This window comes from Nicotiana tabacum, chromosome 21 (assembly GCF_000715075.1).
Source record: "Nicotiana tabacum cultivar K326 chromosome 21, ASM71507v2, whole genome shotgun sequence".
Classification (NCBI taxonomy): domain Eukaryota; kingdom Viridiplantae; phylum Streptophyta; class Magnoliopsida; order Solanales; family Solanaceae; genus Nicotiana; species Nicotiana tabacum.
The window spans coordinates 2,620,837-2,641,859 of record NC_134100.1 but is presented as its reverse complement, the minus strand read 5'-3'; the positions used below and the strand labels follow the sequence as shown (position 1 = coordinate 2,641,859).

The 21,023-nt window shown below is 42.0% G+C and overlaps 1 protein-coding gene across 1 annotated transcript; it reads right to left on the bottom strand.

Annotated features, from left to right (window-relative positions):
* Nucleotides 1–19,351: 19,351 nt before the first annotated feature.
* Nucleotides 19,352–19,855, bottom strand: LOC107775520 (uncharacterized). Its single transcript, XM_016595259.1, has one exon. The coding sequence runs from the start codon at nucleotides 19,853–19,855 to the stop codon at nucleotides 19,352–19,354; it is 504 nt and encodes a 167-aa protein (XP_016450745.1).
* Nucleotides 19,856–21,023: the final 1,168 nt, after the last annotated feature.

The following is a 21,023-nucleotide window of genomic DNA, read 5'->3' as shown; positions in this document are numbered from 1 at the left end:
CACTTACCAGCACATGTGGTCGGTTGTCTTGATACTACACTCTGCACTGTGTGCAGATCCCGGAGCAGTTTCAGACAGTAGTTGGAGGGCTTCCTTTAGTCCATCCGGAGACCCAAGGTAGACCTGCAGACGTTCGTGGGCCATGTCTTCTCCCTCTATCTCTATTTCCTGTTTCCTTTATCTCTTGCTCAAGAACAGTACTATGTATTTTCTTCAGACTTTGTATGTAGTGACTCTTAGACAGTCTGTGGTACCGTGACACCAAATTTTGGTGTATTGAAGTTTAAACGTGGTAATAGACGTAGATCTAAGCTTTATAAATGTTGACTTCCGCCTATTTCCTAACTTCCGCCTTATTTATATTGTCGCCCTATGTTTGTTTTAAAAGAAGTAATATGAAAAATGTAGTATATAGTTAAGGGTTGGCTTGCCTAGCTCACATTAGTAGGCGCCCTCACGACTCCCTGGGGTGGAAATTCCGGTTCGTGACAATGTCAATGTTCATGTGAAGTCATGAATATCACAATACCATACAACATGAGAAAATGCATCTCTATGCCTACGTGTCAAGTATGCATGTCAATTGCAATGCACCACATTGATAAACTCATATGCTCATGCTCTCAGAGCAGTCAACCTCACTCAATACACTCAATCACTCAGTCCTCCTAGTCACTCAGTCCTCCCAATCACTCGGCACTCCCAATAACTCGGCACTCGGCATTCGCGCTCAATAGGTAGATGCGTTCACTGCTGGTATGTCAAACTCAGGAGGAGCGAATCCTGCCCAAGAGTTAATATATGCCAATCATGGCATGAATCAATAAAGCCTGCTACGGTGCGCAGCCTGATCCCATAAATAACACTAGCAAGAAGGCCCTCGTCCTCACTCAATCATCAATCTCTCTAGTCTCTTGGCTCACAAACTCATGTCACACATTATGTGATAACAAATGATAACAGAGACTGGGATATGATATGCAAATGAATGAATATGACTGAGTGTGTAATTGCAATTTAAGCAAATAACTCGACAGCAGAAATGACCTCAGTGGGTCCTAACATGATGAGTATATAGACTAAATAAGGTTTCTAACATGGATCACGGTTCAATTGCTTTAGCACGTAGAAATTTTATGGATAGAAACAAGGTTAGGTAACTACACAATATCACAGAATCAATCGAGTCATAATTCTCACGGTGCACGCCCATATGCTTGTGACCTGGCATATACACCACCTCAATACCAATCACATAACACATAGATTTAGGGGTTCATACCCTCAATACCATGTTTAGAAGTGTTACTTATCTTGAACAAGCCAAATCCAACACCGAGCAAGACAAATAATACTCTAGAAATGTCGTCTTGTGCAAACCGATAATTCCAATGGAAACTAACATCAAATAATTCCAAAGGAAACTATCTCAATTGATAAAGGTTAAATCTTTAATCAAAATCCCAAAGTCAACCAAAAAGTCAAACCCGGGTCCGCACCTCAAAACCCGATGAAACTCATAAAATCCGACAACCTATTCAATTATGAGTCTAACCATATTAGTTTCACTCAAATCCGACTCCGAATTAATGTTCAAAACTCAAATATTCACTTTATGAAATTTTAGACAAAAATACCCAAATTTCACTTTGAAATCATCAATCAAACGCCAAAAAAAAAGATGGATTCATGAAATATAACCAAAATCGATTATAGAACAACTTACCGCAATCCATGTGATGAAAAGCACCTCCAAAATTGCCCAAATCCGAGCTCCTCAACTCAAAATATGACCAAATGAACAAACTCTCGATATTGAATGTTTCTCCCCAGCTATTCTACCTCGTTTCTTGTATCAAACGATCCTAAAAATTGTGTTTGATACCTGGTGGAATTCCAGTTATGTTAGGCTTTTGAATCACTCAATTTGGCCTTCTAATGAAAGAGATATGCTGGTTTCAATATTTTGAAATAGTGCAAATTTTTAAATACGAATTCAATGGCAATTTCATAATTAATCTGAAAAAAATCTAGAAATCCAATTCTTAGTAAATTGACCATAAATTTCTCATACGATGTCAAAACTTGATGATTCAGTTGCTATGTTTCCAAAACTATGATACAAAACTAATGCTTCAATCAAAACAAAAATTGAAACAAAAATTCGTGTTTCCTTGACGTTTTCTACATCTCCCATATTAACAATTTCTGTCTCGTCTAGGTTGGACTTAGGTCTATTCTCAAAGTTCTCAACCTCTTAGACGATCTCATCTGGTATGCCATCCTCCTCTGAATCAATATCCGTTTGTTGCATTGTTTTATTGCATGTCATAGTCATTGGTTCATCAAGATAAGTAATAGTAATGCTGTATAAGTAGAGTAATGAGAAAATAATAATGAGTGTTGATTCATAAGAAAAGTCAAAATGTTTTGATAAATTGCATAACTGTTTTGAACATTGGAGTTCTTATTGCGGGAATAAAAATGCGAAAAGAAAATCATTTAGTAAAAAAATAGTGCATGATGCTTGTTTTAGCCTTGCTACCCCGAGACTCGTCGGGCTCTGGTTGTCCTGATGGTCCAGTTATTGAGGCGTGGCCCTCTGCTTACAGCCTGTGTGGAGGGGCCTTGTGAAGTAAAATGATGACGCGAGAGTGCACGAACTAACCTTTGGGGAGGGGAATAATAAAAGCAAAACAAAAATAAAAACAAAAGGTAACTAAGTTAGTGAGGATTATAGGATGTATTACAATATTTAAACACATAGTGCGAGAATGTAAATCGTGTCCTAATTTGGGGGACCTCTTTGTGCCCGAGGTAGGCCTAGTGACAAATTGATTTGGAGAACTTAGGATGCTAAATGCCTCATTTTATTGATAAAGATAGAAGAATCCCAAATTGACACTAAATTAAGTGGAAATGAAAATCATTAATGTCCATTGGCCTTATTACATTTTATAGAGCAAAAGTAAAACTCCTATCTATTTGGTCCCAGAAGGACCTTCCCTAGATTCGACATCCTTGACTCCGTCAAACAGAATTCCCAAATCGCAAAGTCCCAGTGATAGGTAGACCCTGGCTAGATGTTCGCCTTCGATTCCTTCAGCATTTCGACCCTCTTCAGAAACTTTCTCTCCAACTCCACTATGACTCGCTCCAAGTATCCCAGTTGCTTATTGGCACTGACAGCCATGTCATTCCCTTCCTCAATTAACTTCTAGTTGGACTCTTGTATCTCGCGGTGTTCGCTTTCATATTCCAGGATTCTTTTGCGCAGTTGGTTGTATTTGACCAGTGCCTCACCCCTTTCATCTATGATCCTGTGACATCGAGCAAACCCTAGCTGTCCTAGACCATCATGATTGTCTTCCAACCAACCTGAGTAGAAAGGAGTGCAACCAGCATGATACATGTCTGGCTCGATCGTATCTCTCCCCATTATGATCTTGCAGTGCCATATATGCTGAGCTTGGCACTTGTAAGGGTCGTCATCATTCTATAAGTCAGCCCAAAAATGACTCATCTTGTCGACCCTGGGTATAACCTGCTTCCTACCAGCTTGTCTCATAACTCGGAGAGGGACGTAAGGATAGGTTCCTCTCAGACCAATCAATATCAGGAAAGGTGCATCTGTGGATCCGGCGATGAACTCCTCGGTTGGAAACCACTCGAACATCCATTGAACTTGTTCTTCAGTCAGATTATCATATAGCTCCAACCATCCCTTGGCATCCTCAGGCTGAGCGAACATATTGGGGACATAATTCATTCATTTTGGATGATGGAAAGCGGTATGATCATCCCAGTCCCTTTGCTGAATCTCTTGTTGGTATTCACCCCTTTGGAGGTGTTCAGAGTTGAAGTAATAAATTGTAGCCTTCGAAGTGTTTTGCTCCTCGTTGACACTTCTCCAAGGCTCGATATATGTTGGCAATGATCATGGGCACGATGTCGAATGGCTGCCCACTGATACCTTCCATTAGGGTTTTAGTTACCATAGTCAGCCTGGTGTGGATTCTTGCTTTCTTCATCGTAAACACGATCAGCCCCAAAAAATAAAACATGAATGCGAAGACCCTTCGATGGATGTGCCCTAATGATGTGATGGAAAATGCGTCAGGCTAGGTATGGTCGGATTTGCTATGAACGTACCTTTCATACAAATAGTCAAAAGGGATGTAAGATTCCTTTAGACATGTCAATTCCGGATTCTTCTTTAAACCCATCATTTTGAGAAAACCCCTACCTTTACGGTTCTCAGGCATCAGCAGACCCGGAGTTTCCCATACTAGACCGACCAATCCTCTTATTTCCTCTTCCAATGGTGTCATTTCAATGTCCCCAAAGTGGAACATATCCCTTTCACAATCCCAAAACAGTGTGGTAGCTTCTATGATCTTGTTATTGGGTTGGATTTTAGGAGGGAAGGTAGATTTCCCAAATATTTTCGGACAAGAGGTTGACCACTAGAGTGAAGATCTTTCTACCAGCTTAGCAGTCTTGGGTGGTTGTTGGTGACCATGCCGAATCTAGGGACTTCGTGCCTCATATTTCTGCAAGACAAATAAGGTTAGGCTCTTACCCCCACCAGACTCGACTATTTAATACCAACAATTAGCATAAAGCATTTAGTTTTCCAAATAAATGCACATAACGTAATGGTATCCGTTTGGATTTTAGGGAAACCCAGTGGACTTTGGACAAGGCTATCTTAAAGGATCATTATGTGGACAACATAACTGACCCGACTAGGTTTGACCATGATGCATGGATAATTCGAACAGAGTAAGGTTTCCATGGGGTTTTAGACCGGTACCCTTGAGCGGACAACTCAAAGGAGAAGGCACGGAATCGTCGACTGCACCGCTGATCAACTGGTTTTACCGCAAATATGTCTTTCCGAATTTAGGGGGTTAATGATATAGGAAGAGCGCAACCACTCATTATAAGCGTTGCTATGGTATTTATTTGGCACGAGTGGAGTATGATGTTTATGCAATAATTAAAAGCATGTTGGCACGTATTTGCACATTAAGAAAGCAATAAATACAATAGTTTTATAATTTAATGCAGTAATAAAGGAAAGAAACGAAGAAGATAAGTCAGTTTTGCTTTTGAAGAAGAAATTAAATGGTTTAAGAAATTAAACAAATAATTGCACACATGGAGGTACGAATTCACAAGAACAATCTGAAATGGTAAAAGCCTAAAGATCCCCAGCAGAGTCGTCATGCTGCCGCGCCCCCTTTTTCCTCTTCGCATCAGAAGATCGGGTTTATGACATTATGGGTATAAGACAACTCATTCCTTTTGGAAACTGGGTTTTGCATTTTAAGAGTCACCACCTAATGATTTAAGGTGCATTAGGACACCTATAAGGTTCACTTCTAAGTTTGTTTGATAACCAGAGATAGGGTAAGGGCTTGAAATTATCCCAAGGGGAAGGTGTTAGGCACCTGTAGGGATCCACTAGTGTGGTTCCCGGCCAGACAGTTTTTTGTGAATTTGTGCAATTTAGCACATAAGAGTTTGAAAAGAAAAAATAATTATTAAAAGGCGGATTTTGAAAAAGAAGTTACAATTCTACAAATACTTGAGAATATAAAAGGAGGGTGGTCGTAGGTTTATTTATAATATGGATCACGTCAATGCGATACCCGGTATGACACTCATCAGAAGAGGGGATGCACGTGGTATTAGCGCACCAATTGTGACGACCCGAAGGGTCATCACCGTAGTTCTTCCTTGTTCCGTGCTTTCGAGGCCTTGAAAACCTTGATTTTAGTTGCCTTGATTGGCGTGCGCAGTTCGGGCGCATAGTCGGAAAGTTTTTATGTTAGAATATGTGAATTATGTGAAACATTTCATGAATTTTGGTATTAATATGCATAATGTTGACTTCGGTCAATATTTTGGGTAAACGGACCCGGACCTGTGATTCGACGGTCTCGGAGGGTCCGTAGAAAATGTGGGACTTAGGCGTGTGCCCGGAATTAAATTCCGAGGTCCCAAGCCCGAGAAATGAATTTCTGAAAGAAATTATTTTTCTGAAATTTGATATGAAAATTTGAAATGAAAAGGGGTTAGAAAATATAGGTATCGGGCTCGTATTTTGGTTCCGACGCCCGGTACAAGTCTTAAATATGTGTTAAGACTATTTGTAAAGTTTGGCTAAAAACGGATGTCATATGACGTGTTTCGGACTTAAAATGGGAATTTGAGTTTTTATGAAAGTTGAAAGAAAATCATGTGTGTGAGGCTTGATCCTATGTATATAATGTTATTTTAGCGATTTGATCGCACGAGTAAGTCCGTAAGATGTTTTTAAGGTTGTGTGCATGTTTGGTTTGGAGCCCCGAGGGCTCGGGTGAGTTTTGAATGGGGCCCGGGAGGTCTTGGACTTAAGAAAATGCAGGTTCAGGTATTGCAGACACCAGCGCGGCTGCGGTCATTTCCGCGCGGTCTACGCTGGAGCCGCGCGGCCGCAATGCCTTTCTATGCGGTTCGCGTGGCTGAGTCTGAGGGCTAGGGTTTCAGGCCAACCAGCGCGGCCGTGCACCAAAACAGTGCGGTCCATGCTGGAAGGGTTCAGAGAAGCCCCAATTTTTCTCCCACTCGGCGCGGCCGCAACACATTTTTGTGTCGTCCGTGCCAGGTCCTCAGAAAGGTATACAAGTTCGGAAATCTTAGTCATTTTTCACTTTTCAAAAACCCAAAACCTAATAGGCGATTTTCCAAACAACTTTTCTTCTCCAAAACGATTGGTAAGTGATATTTAACTTAATTTCTATATCCTTTAACATCTTTTAACATAATTTTAACTTCAAATCAAAGATTTTCATGGGGAAAATTGGGTGTTTTGGGTAGAACCTAGGTTTTCTAGAAATTGAGAAGTTGGACCTCAATTTGGGGTCCGATTTAAAAATAAATCATTTATTTGGATTCATGGGGGAATGTGTAACCGGGTTTTGGTCCGAACCTCGAGTTTCGACCACGTGGGTCCGGGGGTATTTTTGACCTTTTTGGGGAAAACCTTGAAAAATCTATTTTCATGCATTGGGGATGATTCATTTAGTAATTATTAATGTGATTAAGTAACTTGTGACTAGATTCGAGCGGATTGGTGGTGGAATCAAGAGGTAAAGCTATACTAGAAGCGTGAGTTGAGTTTGGAGCATTCGAGGTAAGTGTTTGTTCTAACTTTGGCTTGAGGGATTAGGATTTGGATGTTATTTGCTACGTGTTAACTGTGGAGTACGGTGTATAGGCATGGTGACGGTTATCTATGCACCGGAGTCTAGCATGATCGTGAGTCGTAGTTGCTTTTAAATTCGAAAGATGTGAAACAGTTGAGCTAATTACTTGCTAATATAATTATGAAGTGATAGTTGAGAAGCAGATGAGTTAAAGAAGGAAGTGTGGTATTTTTACCTTGCCGGGACCTATTGTTGATTTGTTCTCCCTTGCCGGGATGTTTAATCTTGTTGTATATTCCCTTTCCCCGATTGGTTGTGACTGATGATTGGGTGAGGAAGAGCGATTATGCATGAAGGGTCTTTTCGTGCCATGTTTTGATAATTATGCACGAAGGGTCTTTCCGTGCCATGTCTCTAATTATTTATGCACGAAGGGTCTTTCCGTGCCATGTCTCTAATTATTTGAGCACGAAGGGTCATTATGTGCCTTGATGTGAGAGTTATGTGAGGAAAAGCACGAAGGCTGATGCCGTGCACTATATTTGACAATTTTGGTGAGAATTGAGAGTAAAAGCACGAAGGTTGGTGCCCTGTAGTTGTTGATTCACTTGCTCTCTTTCATAGATGCTAATTATTCAGTTTCCATCTCTCTGTTCGTTTGTCTTATATCTAAACTGTTATACCTCACAGCATGTCCCCTCCCTATTATCTGTTTAAATTCTGTATATCTTTCCGTTGTTGCACATATATCTGTATAGGTTATTTGAGGTAGGTCCGGTCTAGCCTCGTCACTACCTCGCCGGGGTTAGGCCAAGCACTTACCAGCACATGGGGTCGGTTGTGCTGATGCTACACTTCTGTGCCCTTTTTGTGCACAGATTCGGGAGTAGCTTACGGACTGCAGTAGCAGTAGATTGGGAGCGTGCCTTCAGTCCAGAGACTCCTAGGTAGTTCGCTGGCGTGCGTGGGTCCTGAGTCTCATCTATTTTATTTCTGTTTGTTTTAATTGTATCGAAGCAGACTCCTTATGTATTTTCTTTCAAACTCTTATTTGTAGTATCTTATAGTAGTCCGTGAGTATTGCGACACTAAATCTTGGGTAGAGGATAATGTTAATTTTTGCGCACTTTCGTTCATTTAATGTTAAATTAAGGCTTCCGCTTGAATTTATTGTTTTTATTATTATCTTGTTGAAAATTAGTTGAGAGGGTAGGTTAAGGTTGGCTTGCCTAGCTCCGACAGTAGGCGCCATCATGACTCCCAGCGGTGGAGAATTCGGGTCGTGACAAGTTGGTATCAGAGCACTAGGTTACTTAGGTCTCACAACTCACGGACAAGCTCAGTAGAGCCTGAGGGATCGGTACGGAGACGTCTGTATTTATCCCGCAGAGGCTATTGAGTTAGGAAGACTTCACCTTGTTTATTCTTGTCGTGCGATTCTGTTTCTCAAGTACTGATTGTCTTTCCACTCTATTCTTTCGCATTTGGCGAGAACACGTGCTTCCTCTTCTACCGCGCAGCATCCCGAGCCCCCAGCAGCAGCTCTTATTAGGGGCAGAGGGCGAGGCCGTGCCAGAGGCCGAGGTCGGGGTAGAGCTCAGCCCTGAGCGGCAGTACCAGAGGTGGAGCCTCATATTGACTACGACGAAGGGGTTCCAACTCCAGCAGCTCCGGTGGGCCCAGCTCAGGTCCCAGAGGGTTTCATAGCTACTCCAGTGCTTCAAGATGCTTTGGTCCGACTGGTAGGCTTTATGGAGGGCATTTCTAGAGCGGGTTTGCTTCTCGTAGCTCCAGCCACATCTCAGGCTGGGGGAGGAGTTCAGACTCCCGATACTCGTACTCCAGAGCCGGTAGCTCCTCAGGCTCAGGTTCCAGCAGTTCAGCCAGCTGTGGCAGCCCAGCCAGGTATTACGGCTCAGTCCAGTGATGGTGCGGCTATGTCTGCGGATGCTTTGTGGAGGCTTGATCGTTTCACCAAGCTCTTCACTACTACATATAGTGGCACTCCCTCAGAAGATGCTCAAGATTTCATATTCAGCTGTCATGAGGTTCTACAGACTATGGGCATTGTAGAGACCAATGGGGTCGACTTCGCCACTTTTCGCCTGGCAGGATCCGCCAAGACTTGGTTAAGGGATTTCTGTTTAGCCAGGCCAGCAGGGTCGCCATCATTGACCTGGGATCAATTTTCAGAGTTATTTCTGGGGAAGTTCCTTCCAGTTACTCAGCGAGATGCTCTTCGCAGGCAGTTCGGGCGTCTCCAGCAGGGTCCTATGACGGTCACCCAGTATGAGACCCGATTCATTGATCTCGCTCGTCAAGCCATTGTGATACTCCCCACCGAGAGAGAGAGGGTGCGGAGGTTTGTTGATGGGTTGGCCTAGACGATCCGTGTTCAGATGGCCCTAAATGCCGGTGGTGAGATTTCATTTTAGGAGGCGGCAGATGATGCCCGCCGGATAGAGATGGCACTTGCTCAAGGAGGTGGTCATGGGTCTGATAAGAGGCCCCGTTATTCCGGTAGATTTAGTGGTACCTCGTCTGGATGTAGGGATTCATATGACAGAGGCCACTCTCAGAGGCCCTTCCAGTTGGCACTTCAGGTTTCTCATGGTACTCCAAGCGGTGGTGGTCCTCAGCAGTATTATTCGGGTCAGCAGACCTTCAGCGCACCATCAGCCTCCATCAGTGCACCGCCACTTCAGAGCTTCAGAGGAGGACATACAGGTCGACAGGGCCAACAGTCCCAGCAGCCGAGGGCATATTATGGTTGTGGTGACCCGAGTCACATTGTCAGGTTTTGCCCCCGAGCCTCGAGTATTTCTCAGCAGCAGGGTCCTTGCCCTACGATTCAGGCAGTAGGTGATCCACAGGTCGCCCAGTCAGCTAGAGGCGGGGGTAGGGATCATAGGGGTGGAGGGAGAGACTTTAGAGGTGGAGCTCGGACCGCCAGAGGCAGGGGTCAGCCAACAGCCGATCGCCCCAGAGACACAGTTCAGGGAGGTGGGGGTCAGCCCCGTTGTTATGCTTTGCCGGCCAGGCCAGAGGCCGAGTCATCAGATGCTGTGATTACAGGTACTATTCTGGTCTGTGGTAGGGGTGCTTCTGTGTTATTTGACCCGGGATCTACGTATTCTTATGTTTCGTCCTATTTTGCACCCTATTTGATCATGCCTAGTGAGGCTTTGGGTATTCCTGTATATGTGTCCACACCGGTTGGTGAATCTATAGTGGTCGACCGAGTGCATCGTTCATGTGTGGTGGTATTTGATGATCTTGAGACCCGTGTCGACTTATTGCTTTTAGATATGGTGGACTTTGACGCTATATTAGGGATGGACTGGTTGTCCCCGTATCATGCTATTCTGGATTGTCACGCCAAGACCGTGACCTTGGCCTTGCCATATTGCCCCAACTTGAGTGGAGAGGGACCCCAGGCCATGCCACCCGCAGTGTTATTTCGTATGTCAAGGCTCAACGTATGGTCGAGAAGGGGTGTCTAGCATATCTAGCATATGTTCGTGACTCTAGCGCATAGGTTCCATCAATTGACTTTGTTCCTATTGTTCGGGAGTTCCCCGAGGTTTTCCCTTCAGACCTGTCGGGTATGCCGCCCGACAGGGATATTGATTTCTGTATTGATCTGGCTTCGGGCACTCAGCCTATTTCCATTCCGCCATATCGCATGGCCCCGCCAGAGTTGAAAGAGTTGAAAGAGCAGCTTCAGGACTTGCTTGATAAGGGTTTCATTAGACCCAGTGTATCACCTTGGGTTGCACCAGTGTTGTTCGTGAAGAAAAAGGATGGGTCGATGAGGATGTGCATTGATTACCGGCAGTTGAACAAGGTGACGATAAAGAACAAGTATCCACTACTGTGGATTGACGATTTGTTCGACCAGCTTCTGGGTGCCAGGGTGCTTTCAAAGATAGATTTGAGATCTAGCTACCACCAGCTGAGGATTAGGGCGTCTGATGTCCCTAAGACAGCATTTCGCACTCGGTATGGGCACTATGAGTTTTTGGTCATGTCATTCGAATTGACTAATGCCCCAACAACGTTCATGGAGTTGATGAACCGAGTGTTCAGACCTTATTTGGACTTGTTCGTGATAGTCTTCATTGACGATATTCTTATATACTCCCGCAGTCAGGAGGAGCATGAGCAGCACCTCAGAGTGGTTCTTCAGACCCTGAAGGATAGTCAGTTGTATGCTAAGTTCTCAAAGTGCGAGTTCTGGTTGAGTTCGGTCGCATTCCTGGGTCATGTCATATCAGCAGTAGGTATTCAGGTAGACCCGAAGAATATAGAGGCAGTCAAGAACTGGCCTCGACCAGCTTCAGCTACGGAGATTCGGAGTTTCATGGGCTTGGCAGGTTACTACCGTCGGTTCATGGAGGGGTTTTCATCCATTGCAGCCCCTATGACCAGATTGACCCAGAAGGGTGCCCAGTTCAGGTAGTCAGATGAGTATGAGGTGAGCTTTCAGAGGCTCAAGGCAGCTCTGACCATGGCACCAGTGTTGGTTTTGCCCACAGGTTCAGGGCCCTATACGGTCTATTGTGATGCGTCTTGTATTGGGCTTGGTGCAGTGTTGATGCAGGAAGGCAAAGTCATTGCCTATGCTTCGAGGTAGTTGAAGGTTCATGAGAAGAACTATCCAGTGCATGATTTGGAGTTGGTAGCCATTGTTCACACATTGAAGATTTGGAGGCACTATCTGTATGGTGTGACGTGTGAGGTTTACATTGATCACAAGAGTCTTCTGTATCTGTTCAAGTAGAAAGAGTTGAATTTGAGGCAGAGGAGGTGGTTAGAGTTGCTAAAGGATTACGATGTTACTACCTTATCCCACCCAGGGAAGGCCAATGTGGTGGCCGATGCATTGAGCAGGAAGTCCGCCAGCATGGGTAGTCTTGCTTATATTCCAGTCAGCCAGAGATCGCTTGCTTTGGATGTTCAGGCCTTGGCCAATCGTCTTGTGAGGTTGGATATTTCTGAGCCTAGCAGAGTGTTAGCTTGCACGGTTGCTCGTTCCTCACTATTAGAGCGTATCCGCGAGCGGCAGTTTGAGGATCCCCATTTGTGTGTCTTGAGAGACACGGTGCAGCGTGGAGGTGCCAAGAAAGTAACCTTAGATGATGATGGTGTATTGAGATTGTAGGGGCGAGTTTGTGTGCCCAATGTTGATGGGATTTGAGAGTTGATCTTAGCGGAGGCCCACAGTTCTCGGTATTCTATTCACCCTGGCGCCGCGAAGATGTATCAGGATCTGAGGCAGCACTATTGGTGGCATAAGATGAAGAAAGACATTGTTGAGCATGTGGCTTGGTGTTTGAATTGTCAGCAGGTTAAGTACGAGCATCAAAGACCTGGTGGTCTATCTCAGAGGATTGCACTTCCCGAGTGGAAGTGGGAGAGGATTACGATGGATTTCGTTACTGGACTTCCGATGACTCGGAAAAAGTTTGATGCAGTTTGGGTCATTATTGATAGGCTGACCAAGTCAGCGCATTTTGTTCCTGTTGCAGCCACCTATTCGTCCGAAAGGTTAGCCGAGATTTATATCAGGGAGATTGTTCGCCTTCATGGGGTGCCGCTATCTATCATTTCGGATCGGGGTACGCAGTTTACCTCGCATTTCTGGAGAGCGGTTCAGCGAGAGTTGGGCACCCAGGTTGAGTTGAGTACAACATTTCATCCCCAGACGGACGGTCAGTCAGAGAGGACTATTCAGATTCTTGAGGACATGCTCCGAGCATGTGTCATTGATTTTAGAGGCTCGTGGGACCAGTTTTTGCCTTTAGCAGAGTTCGCCTACAACAACAGCTACCAGTCCAGCATTCAGATGGCTCCGTATGAGGCGTTGTATGGTAGGTGATGTTGGTCACCAGTTGGATGGTTTGAGCCAGGAGAAGCTCGATTATTGGGTACGGATCTGGTTCAGGAAGCCTTGGACAAGGTCAGGATTATTCAGGATAGACTTCGTACAGCTCAGTCCAGACAGAAGAGTTACGCAGACCGCAAGGTCAGAGATGTTGCCTTCATGGTTGGTGAGCGGGTATTGCTCCGTGTATCGCCTATGAAGGGCGTGATGAGATTTGGGAAGAAGGGCAAGCTCAGCCCTAGGTTCATCGGTCCATTTGAGATTCTTGATCGTGTGGGAGAGGTGGCTTATAGACTTGCCTTGCCACCTAGCTTGTCAGCTGTTCATCCCGTGTTTCATGTGTCTATGCTCCAGAAGTACCGCGGAGATCCATCGCACGTGTTAGATTTCAGCACCGTCCAATTGGACAAGGATCTGTCATATGAGGAGGAGCCGGTGGCTATTCTAGACCGGCAAGTTCGATAGCTGAGGTCGAAGAGTTTTCCTTCGGTGCATGTTCAGTGGAAAGGTCAGCCTCCTGAGGCATCTACCTAGGAGTCCGAGTCCGATATGCGGAGCCGTTACCCTCATTTATTTCCCGACTCAGGTACTTCTTTCTTTTTTCCGTTCGAGGACGAACGGTTATTTTATAGGTGGAGAATGTGACGACCCTAAGGGTCATCACTATAGTTCTTCCTTGTTCCACGCTTTTGAGGCCTTGAAAACCTCGCTTTTAGTTGCCTCGATTGGCATGCACAGTTCGGGCGCGTAGCCGGAAAGTTTTTATGTTAGAATATGTGAATTATGTGAAACATTTGATGAATTTTGGTATTAATATGCATAATGTTGACTTCGGTCAACATTTTGGGTAAACGGACCCGGACCTGTGATTCGACGATCCCGGAGGGTCCGTAGAAAATATGGGACTTGGGTGTGTGCCCGGAATTAAATTCCGAGGTCCCAAGCCCGAGAAATGAATTTTTGAAAGAAATTATTTTTCTGAAATTTGATATGAAAATTTGAAATGAAAAGGGGTTAGAAAATATAGGTATCGGGCTCTTATTTTGGTTCCGACGCCCGGTACAAGTCTTAAATATGTGTTAAGCACTATCTGTAAAGTTTGGCTAAAAAAGGACGTCATATGACGTGTTTCGGACTTAAAATGGGGAATTTGAGTTTTTATGAAAGTTGAAAGAAAATCATGTGTGTGAGGCTTGATCCTATGTATATGATGTTATTTTGGCGATTTGATCGCACGAGTAAGTCCGTAAGATGTTTTAAGGTTGTGTGCATGTTTGGTTTGGAGCCCCAAGGGCTCGGGTGAGTTTTGAATGGGGCTTGGGAGGTCTTGGACTTAAGAAAATGCAGGTTCAGGTGTTGCAGACACCAGTGCGGCCGCGGTCATTTCCGCGCGGTCCGCGCTAGAGCCGTGCGGCCGCGATGCATTTTTGTGCGGTCCGCGCGACTGAGTCTGAGGGCTAGGGTTTCAGGCCAACCAGCGCGGCCGCGCACCAAAACAGTGCGGTCCGCGCTGGAAGGGTTCAGAGAAGCCCCAATTTTTCTCCCACTCGGCGCGGCCGCAACACATTTTTGTGCGGTCCGCGCTAGGTCCTTAGAAAAGTATACAAGTTCGGAAATCTCAGTCATTTTTCAGTTTTCAAAAACCCAAAACCTAAGAGGCGATTTTCCAAACAACTTTTCTTCTCCAAAATGATTGGTAAGTGATTTCTAACTTAATTTCTTTATCCCTTAACATCTTTTAACATAATTTCAACTTCAAATCAAAGATTTTCATGGGGAAAATTGGGTGTTTTGGGTAGAACCTAGGTTTTCAACAAATTGAGAAGTTGGACCTCAATTTGGGGTCCGATTTAAAAACAAATCATATATTTGGATTCATGGGGGAATGGGTAACTGGTTTTTGGTCCGAACCTCGAGTTTCGACCACGTGGGTCCGGGGGTATTTTTGACCTTTTTGAGAAAAACCTTGAAAAATCTATTTCCATGCATTGGGGATGATTCATTTAGTAATTATTAATGTGATTAAGTAACTTATGACTAGATTCGAGCGGATTGGTGGTGGAATCAAGAGGTAAAGCTATACTAGAAGCGTGAGTTGAGTTTGGAGCATTCGAGGTAAGTGTTTGTTCTAATTTTGGCTTGAGGGATTAGGATTTGGATGTTATTTGCTACGTGTTAACTGTGGAGTACGGTGTATAGGCATGGTGACGGTTATCTATGCACCGGAGTCTAGCATGACCGTGAGTCGTAGTTGCTTTTAAATTCGAAAGATGTGAAACAGTTGAGCTAATTACTTGCTAATATAATTATGAAGTGATAGTTGAGAAGCAGATGAGCTAAAGAAGGAAGTGTGGTATTTTTCCCTTGCCGGGACCTATTGTTGATTTGTTCTCCCTTGCCGGGATGTTTAATCTTGTTGTATATTCCCTTTCCCCGATTGGTTATGATTGATGATTGGGTGAGGAAGGGCGATTATGCACGAAGGGTCTTTCCGTGCCATGTTTTGATAATTATGCACGAAGGGTCTTTCCGTGCCATGTCTCTAATTATTTATGCACGAAAGGTCTTTCCGTGCCATGTCTCTAATTATTTGAGCACGAAGGGTCATTATGTGCCTTGATGTGAGAGTTATGTGAGGAAAAGCACGAAGGGTGATGCCATGCACTATATTTGACAGTTTTGGTGAGAATTGAGAGTAAAAGCACGAAGGTTGGTGCCGAGCAGTTGTTGATTCACTTGCTCTCTTTCATAGATGCTATTTATTCAGTTTCCATCTCTCTGTTCGTTGGTCTTATATCTACACTGTTACACCCCACAGCATGTCCCCTCCCTATTATCTGTTTAAATTCTGTATATCTTTCCGTTGTTGCACATATATAGGTCCGGTCTAGCCTCGTCACTACCTCGCCGGGGTTAGGCCAGACACTTACCAGCACACGGGGTCGGTTGTGCTGATGCTACACTTCTGTGCCCTTTTTGTGCACAGATTCGGGAGTAGCTTACGGACCGCAGTAGCAGTAGATTGGGAGCGTGCCTTCAGTCTAGAGACTCCTAGGTAGTTCGCTGGCGTGCGTGGGCCCTGAGTCTCATCTATTTTATTTCTGTTTGTTTTCATTGTATTGAAGTAGACTCCTTATGTATTTTCTTTCAAACTCTTATTTGTAGTATCTTATAGTAGTCCATGAGTATTGTGACACTAAATCTTGGGTAGAGGATGATGTTAATTTTTCTGCACTTTCGTTCATTTAATATTAAATTAAGGCTTCCGCTTGAATTTATTGTTTTTATTATTATCTTGTTGAAAATTAGTTGAGAGGGTAGGTTAAGGCTGGCTTGCCTAGCTCCGACAGTAGGCGCCATCACGACTCCCGACGGTGGGGAATTTGGGTCGTGACACCAATCATCATATCCATATCTACCCTTCCCACCACGTCGAGGTATTAAAGCATGGATTGGTCTTGACCACTATTGCATGATATTACCCGTCCCACTCCTATTAGTCCCGGAGGAACTTAAGATTACTATTCCTAAAGGGGAGGGATATTAGGCTGACTTTTACATGACCCCGAAATGAAGTGGGGCTCACCAAGTCAGTTGGAAAGAGAGTGTACCACTATCACTGATCAATACCGCCTGCTGTGGAACCACCTGCATCCATTAAAGATGAAGCGCCCCCAGCAAAAGGGACGTTAGTACTGTTTAATAGCTCTAGTATGTATGACTAAATATCCTGTTTCAAAATAGAATGTCAATATAAGAAAGGGAGAAACATAGAAACAACAAGTCACAATCAACAATATCCAAATGCCCAGTTAAAACATAATAATTTTTAAAATACGAAAATAACTATATTTTTGGTTGGGAGATCATTAGTACCGATGTACCACTGTTTACAATTCTGATTATAATTTCCAACACAGTCAGCACCATGTGTGCGGCTTGGCGTGCGATCACGACCCGATCGGCTAGGCCATCTCATACGAGACATCAACCGCAATCATAATAACAATTACAATTTCTAATATAGTCACCACCATGTGTGCGGCATGACATCCGATCGGCTAGACCATCTCATACGAGACATCAACCGCAATCACAAAAAGAATATTTCCTTAGCTCTTTTGGCTATTCACAAGATTCTTTATTCATAGCACGGTGCCGTATTTCATGTTCCACACTTTTACCTCTTCTATTTTCAAGGATCACCTTCAGACATCAACATGTAGAATATTTCAAAATCATAAATCACAAATTCATTAGTAATGAAAATTTTAAACAAAAACAGATTTCCTCCCAAAGAATGGGGCACACCGACCAGCAATAGAAACACACATCAAAATTATAAACAAACAATATACCAATTATTCTTAAAATACTCTTTCAAAAATGGCAATGTATAATTTCAACACTTGAGTATGTAAGAACTCGAATCACGTTGGATATATTTATAGAGCAAAACATTAGTTACAACAGCCAATTATGGGTATGAATTGAGTACAAAATCTTTTAGGCAATTCTATTTTTGAAGTCATTTTAAAACAGTTGAGTCGAGACTCATTTCGTTATGCTTCTCACATCTTCTCTTTTCATTGGTACCACTAGCCGCAATTATAACTTAAGCTCTCGGAACGTTAGCCACCCTTTATCCCCAATTCACTTATTTCATTTTCGAATATCTTTATAGATTATCAATGACAAGACATTTTCAATCACTATTTTAGGTAAACATGTGAGCAATTAAGAGTCTTAAACATATTGAGTTTTTCTCACACAATTTGGCATACTAGCTTTCATTTGAAACACGACTCAAAGCCATATCATTTTAATACGCAATCCATACTTTGAACAAATATCTTTCGACATAAGGCTCATTCGAAATAGTCAAGCTTATAAGGGATAACCCGGAATATAGGAATTAGAAACTTGAGCCAACCATACTTGAAACTTACGGGAATATTATGGAATTCGATTCTAAGAGAGAAAATTTAGCCAACATACCTCGCTTGAGCTTTCCTTTAATTACTACAAAATTCCGGAACCCTAGAAATCCCAATCTCTTTTGAGATATAACAAAATTGAACACAAGTTAGGATGATTTTCATGGTCTTAGCTCATTTGAGCATTTCATCAGACACTAGATGTGCAAATTTGATTATAAGACTCTTCCATAAGATTTTCTTCGCTCCATAACCCAATCTTTATCCATTTGAGATTAACAATCCTTCTACAAACCTTATTTGTACATGAATGTTTAAATAATACTCCTACACCCAAGAATCACACTCTCAATTAACCATCTTCCACCCAAATCCAAAATTGAAAACTAGGCTATGGAACCTTACCTCTTAAATGAAGATCTTTTGAGATTTTCTTATTGGATTTCAAAGCTTGGACAAGATCTTGATGAACAAAACACTTGGGCTTCTTCTTCTCTCTTGAACACTCTCCCCTCTCTATAAAATTATTAGAATTTTTCTCCAAATGAGCTTCAAGGGTTATTTATCGATGTTGGATCGGGTTATAAAAATCAGAAAATGGACTCTCTGGAATCAACTCTGCGATCGCAGAAGTAACCGCAGAACTATTATGCCACCTGCAAAATGGATCGCATAATTGATGTCCAAAACTAGATTGGTCTGGACCAGTTTGTGACAGATCTGCGGTTCGCAGACCAGTTCTGTGATCGCAAAATCACTCTCCAGATTCATCTTTGCTGGTTCTGCGATTGAAGTGCAGTCCGCATAATGGATATGCGTTTGCATAACGGACCTCATAAATGACCTTCAGATTTCAACAAACGTTTTGCTTCACTTTGCGACTGATATGCGGTTCGCATTACGAATCTATGGTCGCAAACTCGACCGCAAAATCACCTTCTTCGGCCAAAAGTTTTCATCAATAATTTTGTTCATTCTTCAACCCAAAAAGTCCGAGCCGCGGTGAGCAAGCTCGCATTGAGAAATTTCTACAACCTTCGTACTCGTTAGTCTACCTAGGTACCACAGAACCTTAAATTGCTTAGCGTAATTTTTTGGGGCCTTATACTTTTGTGTGTGGAAATATGAAAATTGTGTAAAGAAGCATATAGGAAAGCCATATATCTTGAAAGAAACAAAATGTAAACAATGAACAATAATAAACTCGTTTCTTATTTCACTTCATCATTAAAAAGAAACATATATTGCAAATTTTATTAAGATTTATTATATCGAAATTTCTATTTAAAGATTCAACCATTTAGACGGCATGACTGAAGATTTTGTTGCATTCATTTCGAGTACAATTTTGGATCTTTTACAACTATTTCTGATTGTAACTCATCAATTTTCTCAGTCAAATCTTTTTCAAGTTCATAAATTTCTTGCTTAAGATTCTCAAGTCTTTCCAAATTAGTTGGCTCGAAAATTTCCAATGTAGCTCCCTTTTCCTCCTCATTTATTGCCTTCTTTTTCTTCTTTTTCATTGTATTATTTTCTTCACCATCTCTAGTATTTTCATGTGTCGTCTTACGGCTTGACATGAGGTAAAATGGTAGTTTTGCTTGCGAAAATCGCTCGACCACCGATTCTACATTCGGATTACCAAAGAGAAATGGTTCGGCAGTAATTGAAAAAATTATAATTGCTATATCAATTCCACATAAGGTGGAAAGATCCATCGCTCTTTTACTAAGAGCTTTTTGCTTATTGGAAAGCGCTACCTTCTCAGCACGCTTATCTTTGAATTTTTTTTTCTCGGATTTGCTTTTCATTTGAGATGTCATTCTTGCCATGATTACGCAACAGGATATGACAAGATACAAGTTTCAGTACAGACTCGAGGAGAAACCTTCAAATTTATAGCGCAACCTCAAGTTCCAAGTTTTTTTAGTTACAAAGACCTACCCGGTAATTTAATAAGATTCATTTCTCCTCTCTACTTTATTAGTTTAACTAAAATGCCTTACTTTTGGAAGATGGTATGTGTGATTATGACATTATTTAAGAATATTGATATTAAAAAACAAAAAACAAAAAATAATTCCACAAAGAGATTATTTTTCATGCCGAAAATGGAGAAAGACGTTCAATATATTATTTACTCAAATCTGTAAGAAGTATTAAAGGGTAGAAACAAAGTAAGAGTGTCCAATTTTTATCCCTCTAGTATGTTCCAAATGATTAAAAAAAGAACTTTAATCTTATTTATTTTCTACTTTGTTACAAATTTAATGAAACTTACCCTTTATTTTTATGTATTTTTTATTTATTATAAAGAGTAATAGTAAAATAGCAGCTACCAATGAAAAGAATTAGAAAGAAACAATTGTTGCATGGAATTGGTGATATTTAATTGCATGGAATTGGTGATATTTAAAACCAAAGAAAAAAAAGGAAAACGAAAAACTTAAAAGAAATGGGAGGTCAGTACATTTGCAAAAATAGAGGGTAGGCAAGTGTAATTGCATAAAGTTAGAGGAAAACAAGAAGTAAGGAAAAGTTTGCAACTAACCAGTAAGATTACCTTAATCTTCTTCCTTTGAATTGATTGCTAAGCATTTCCTTAATTTTATTTTATAAATAATGAAAAATCAAAATAATAGATATTTTCAATCAATGTCATTTAACAACTTACTAATATTCTTTTCCTTGATGCTAATTATTTTTATCAATAGGATGTGAAATTTTGAATGGGCAAATTCTTCATCTGCAATAAATAATGCAGATTTTTCTTTTTGATTTCTGACTATGTAATATTTATTATATTTTATTAAAAAAGGTTCAAATATATTCCAAATGTTTTAAATTTTCTGTATATATGCACTTCGTTTACCTCAGGCTTGTAAGTTGTAGGAGCTCCCACTAAAGATTTTACACCATCAAAAAAATTAATCCATGTAGGTTATATTTGGACCTTTTTAATTATTCAAACATATTTGGACCTACTCAATTGTTCGGGGG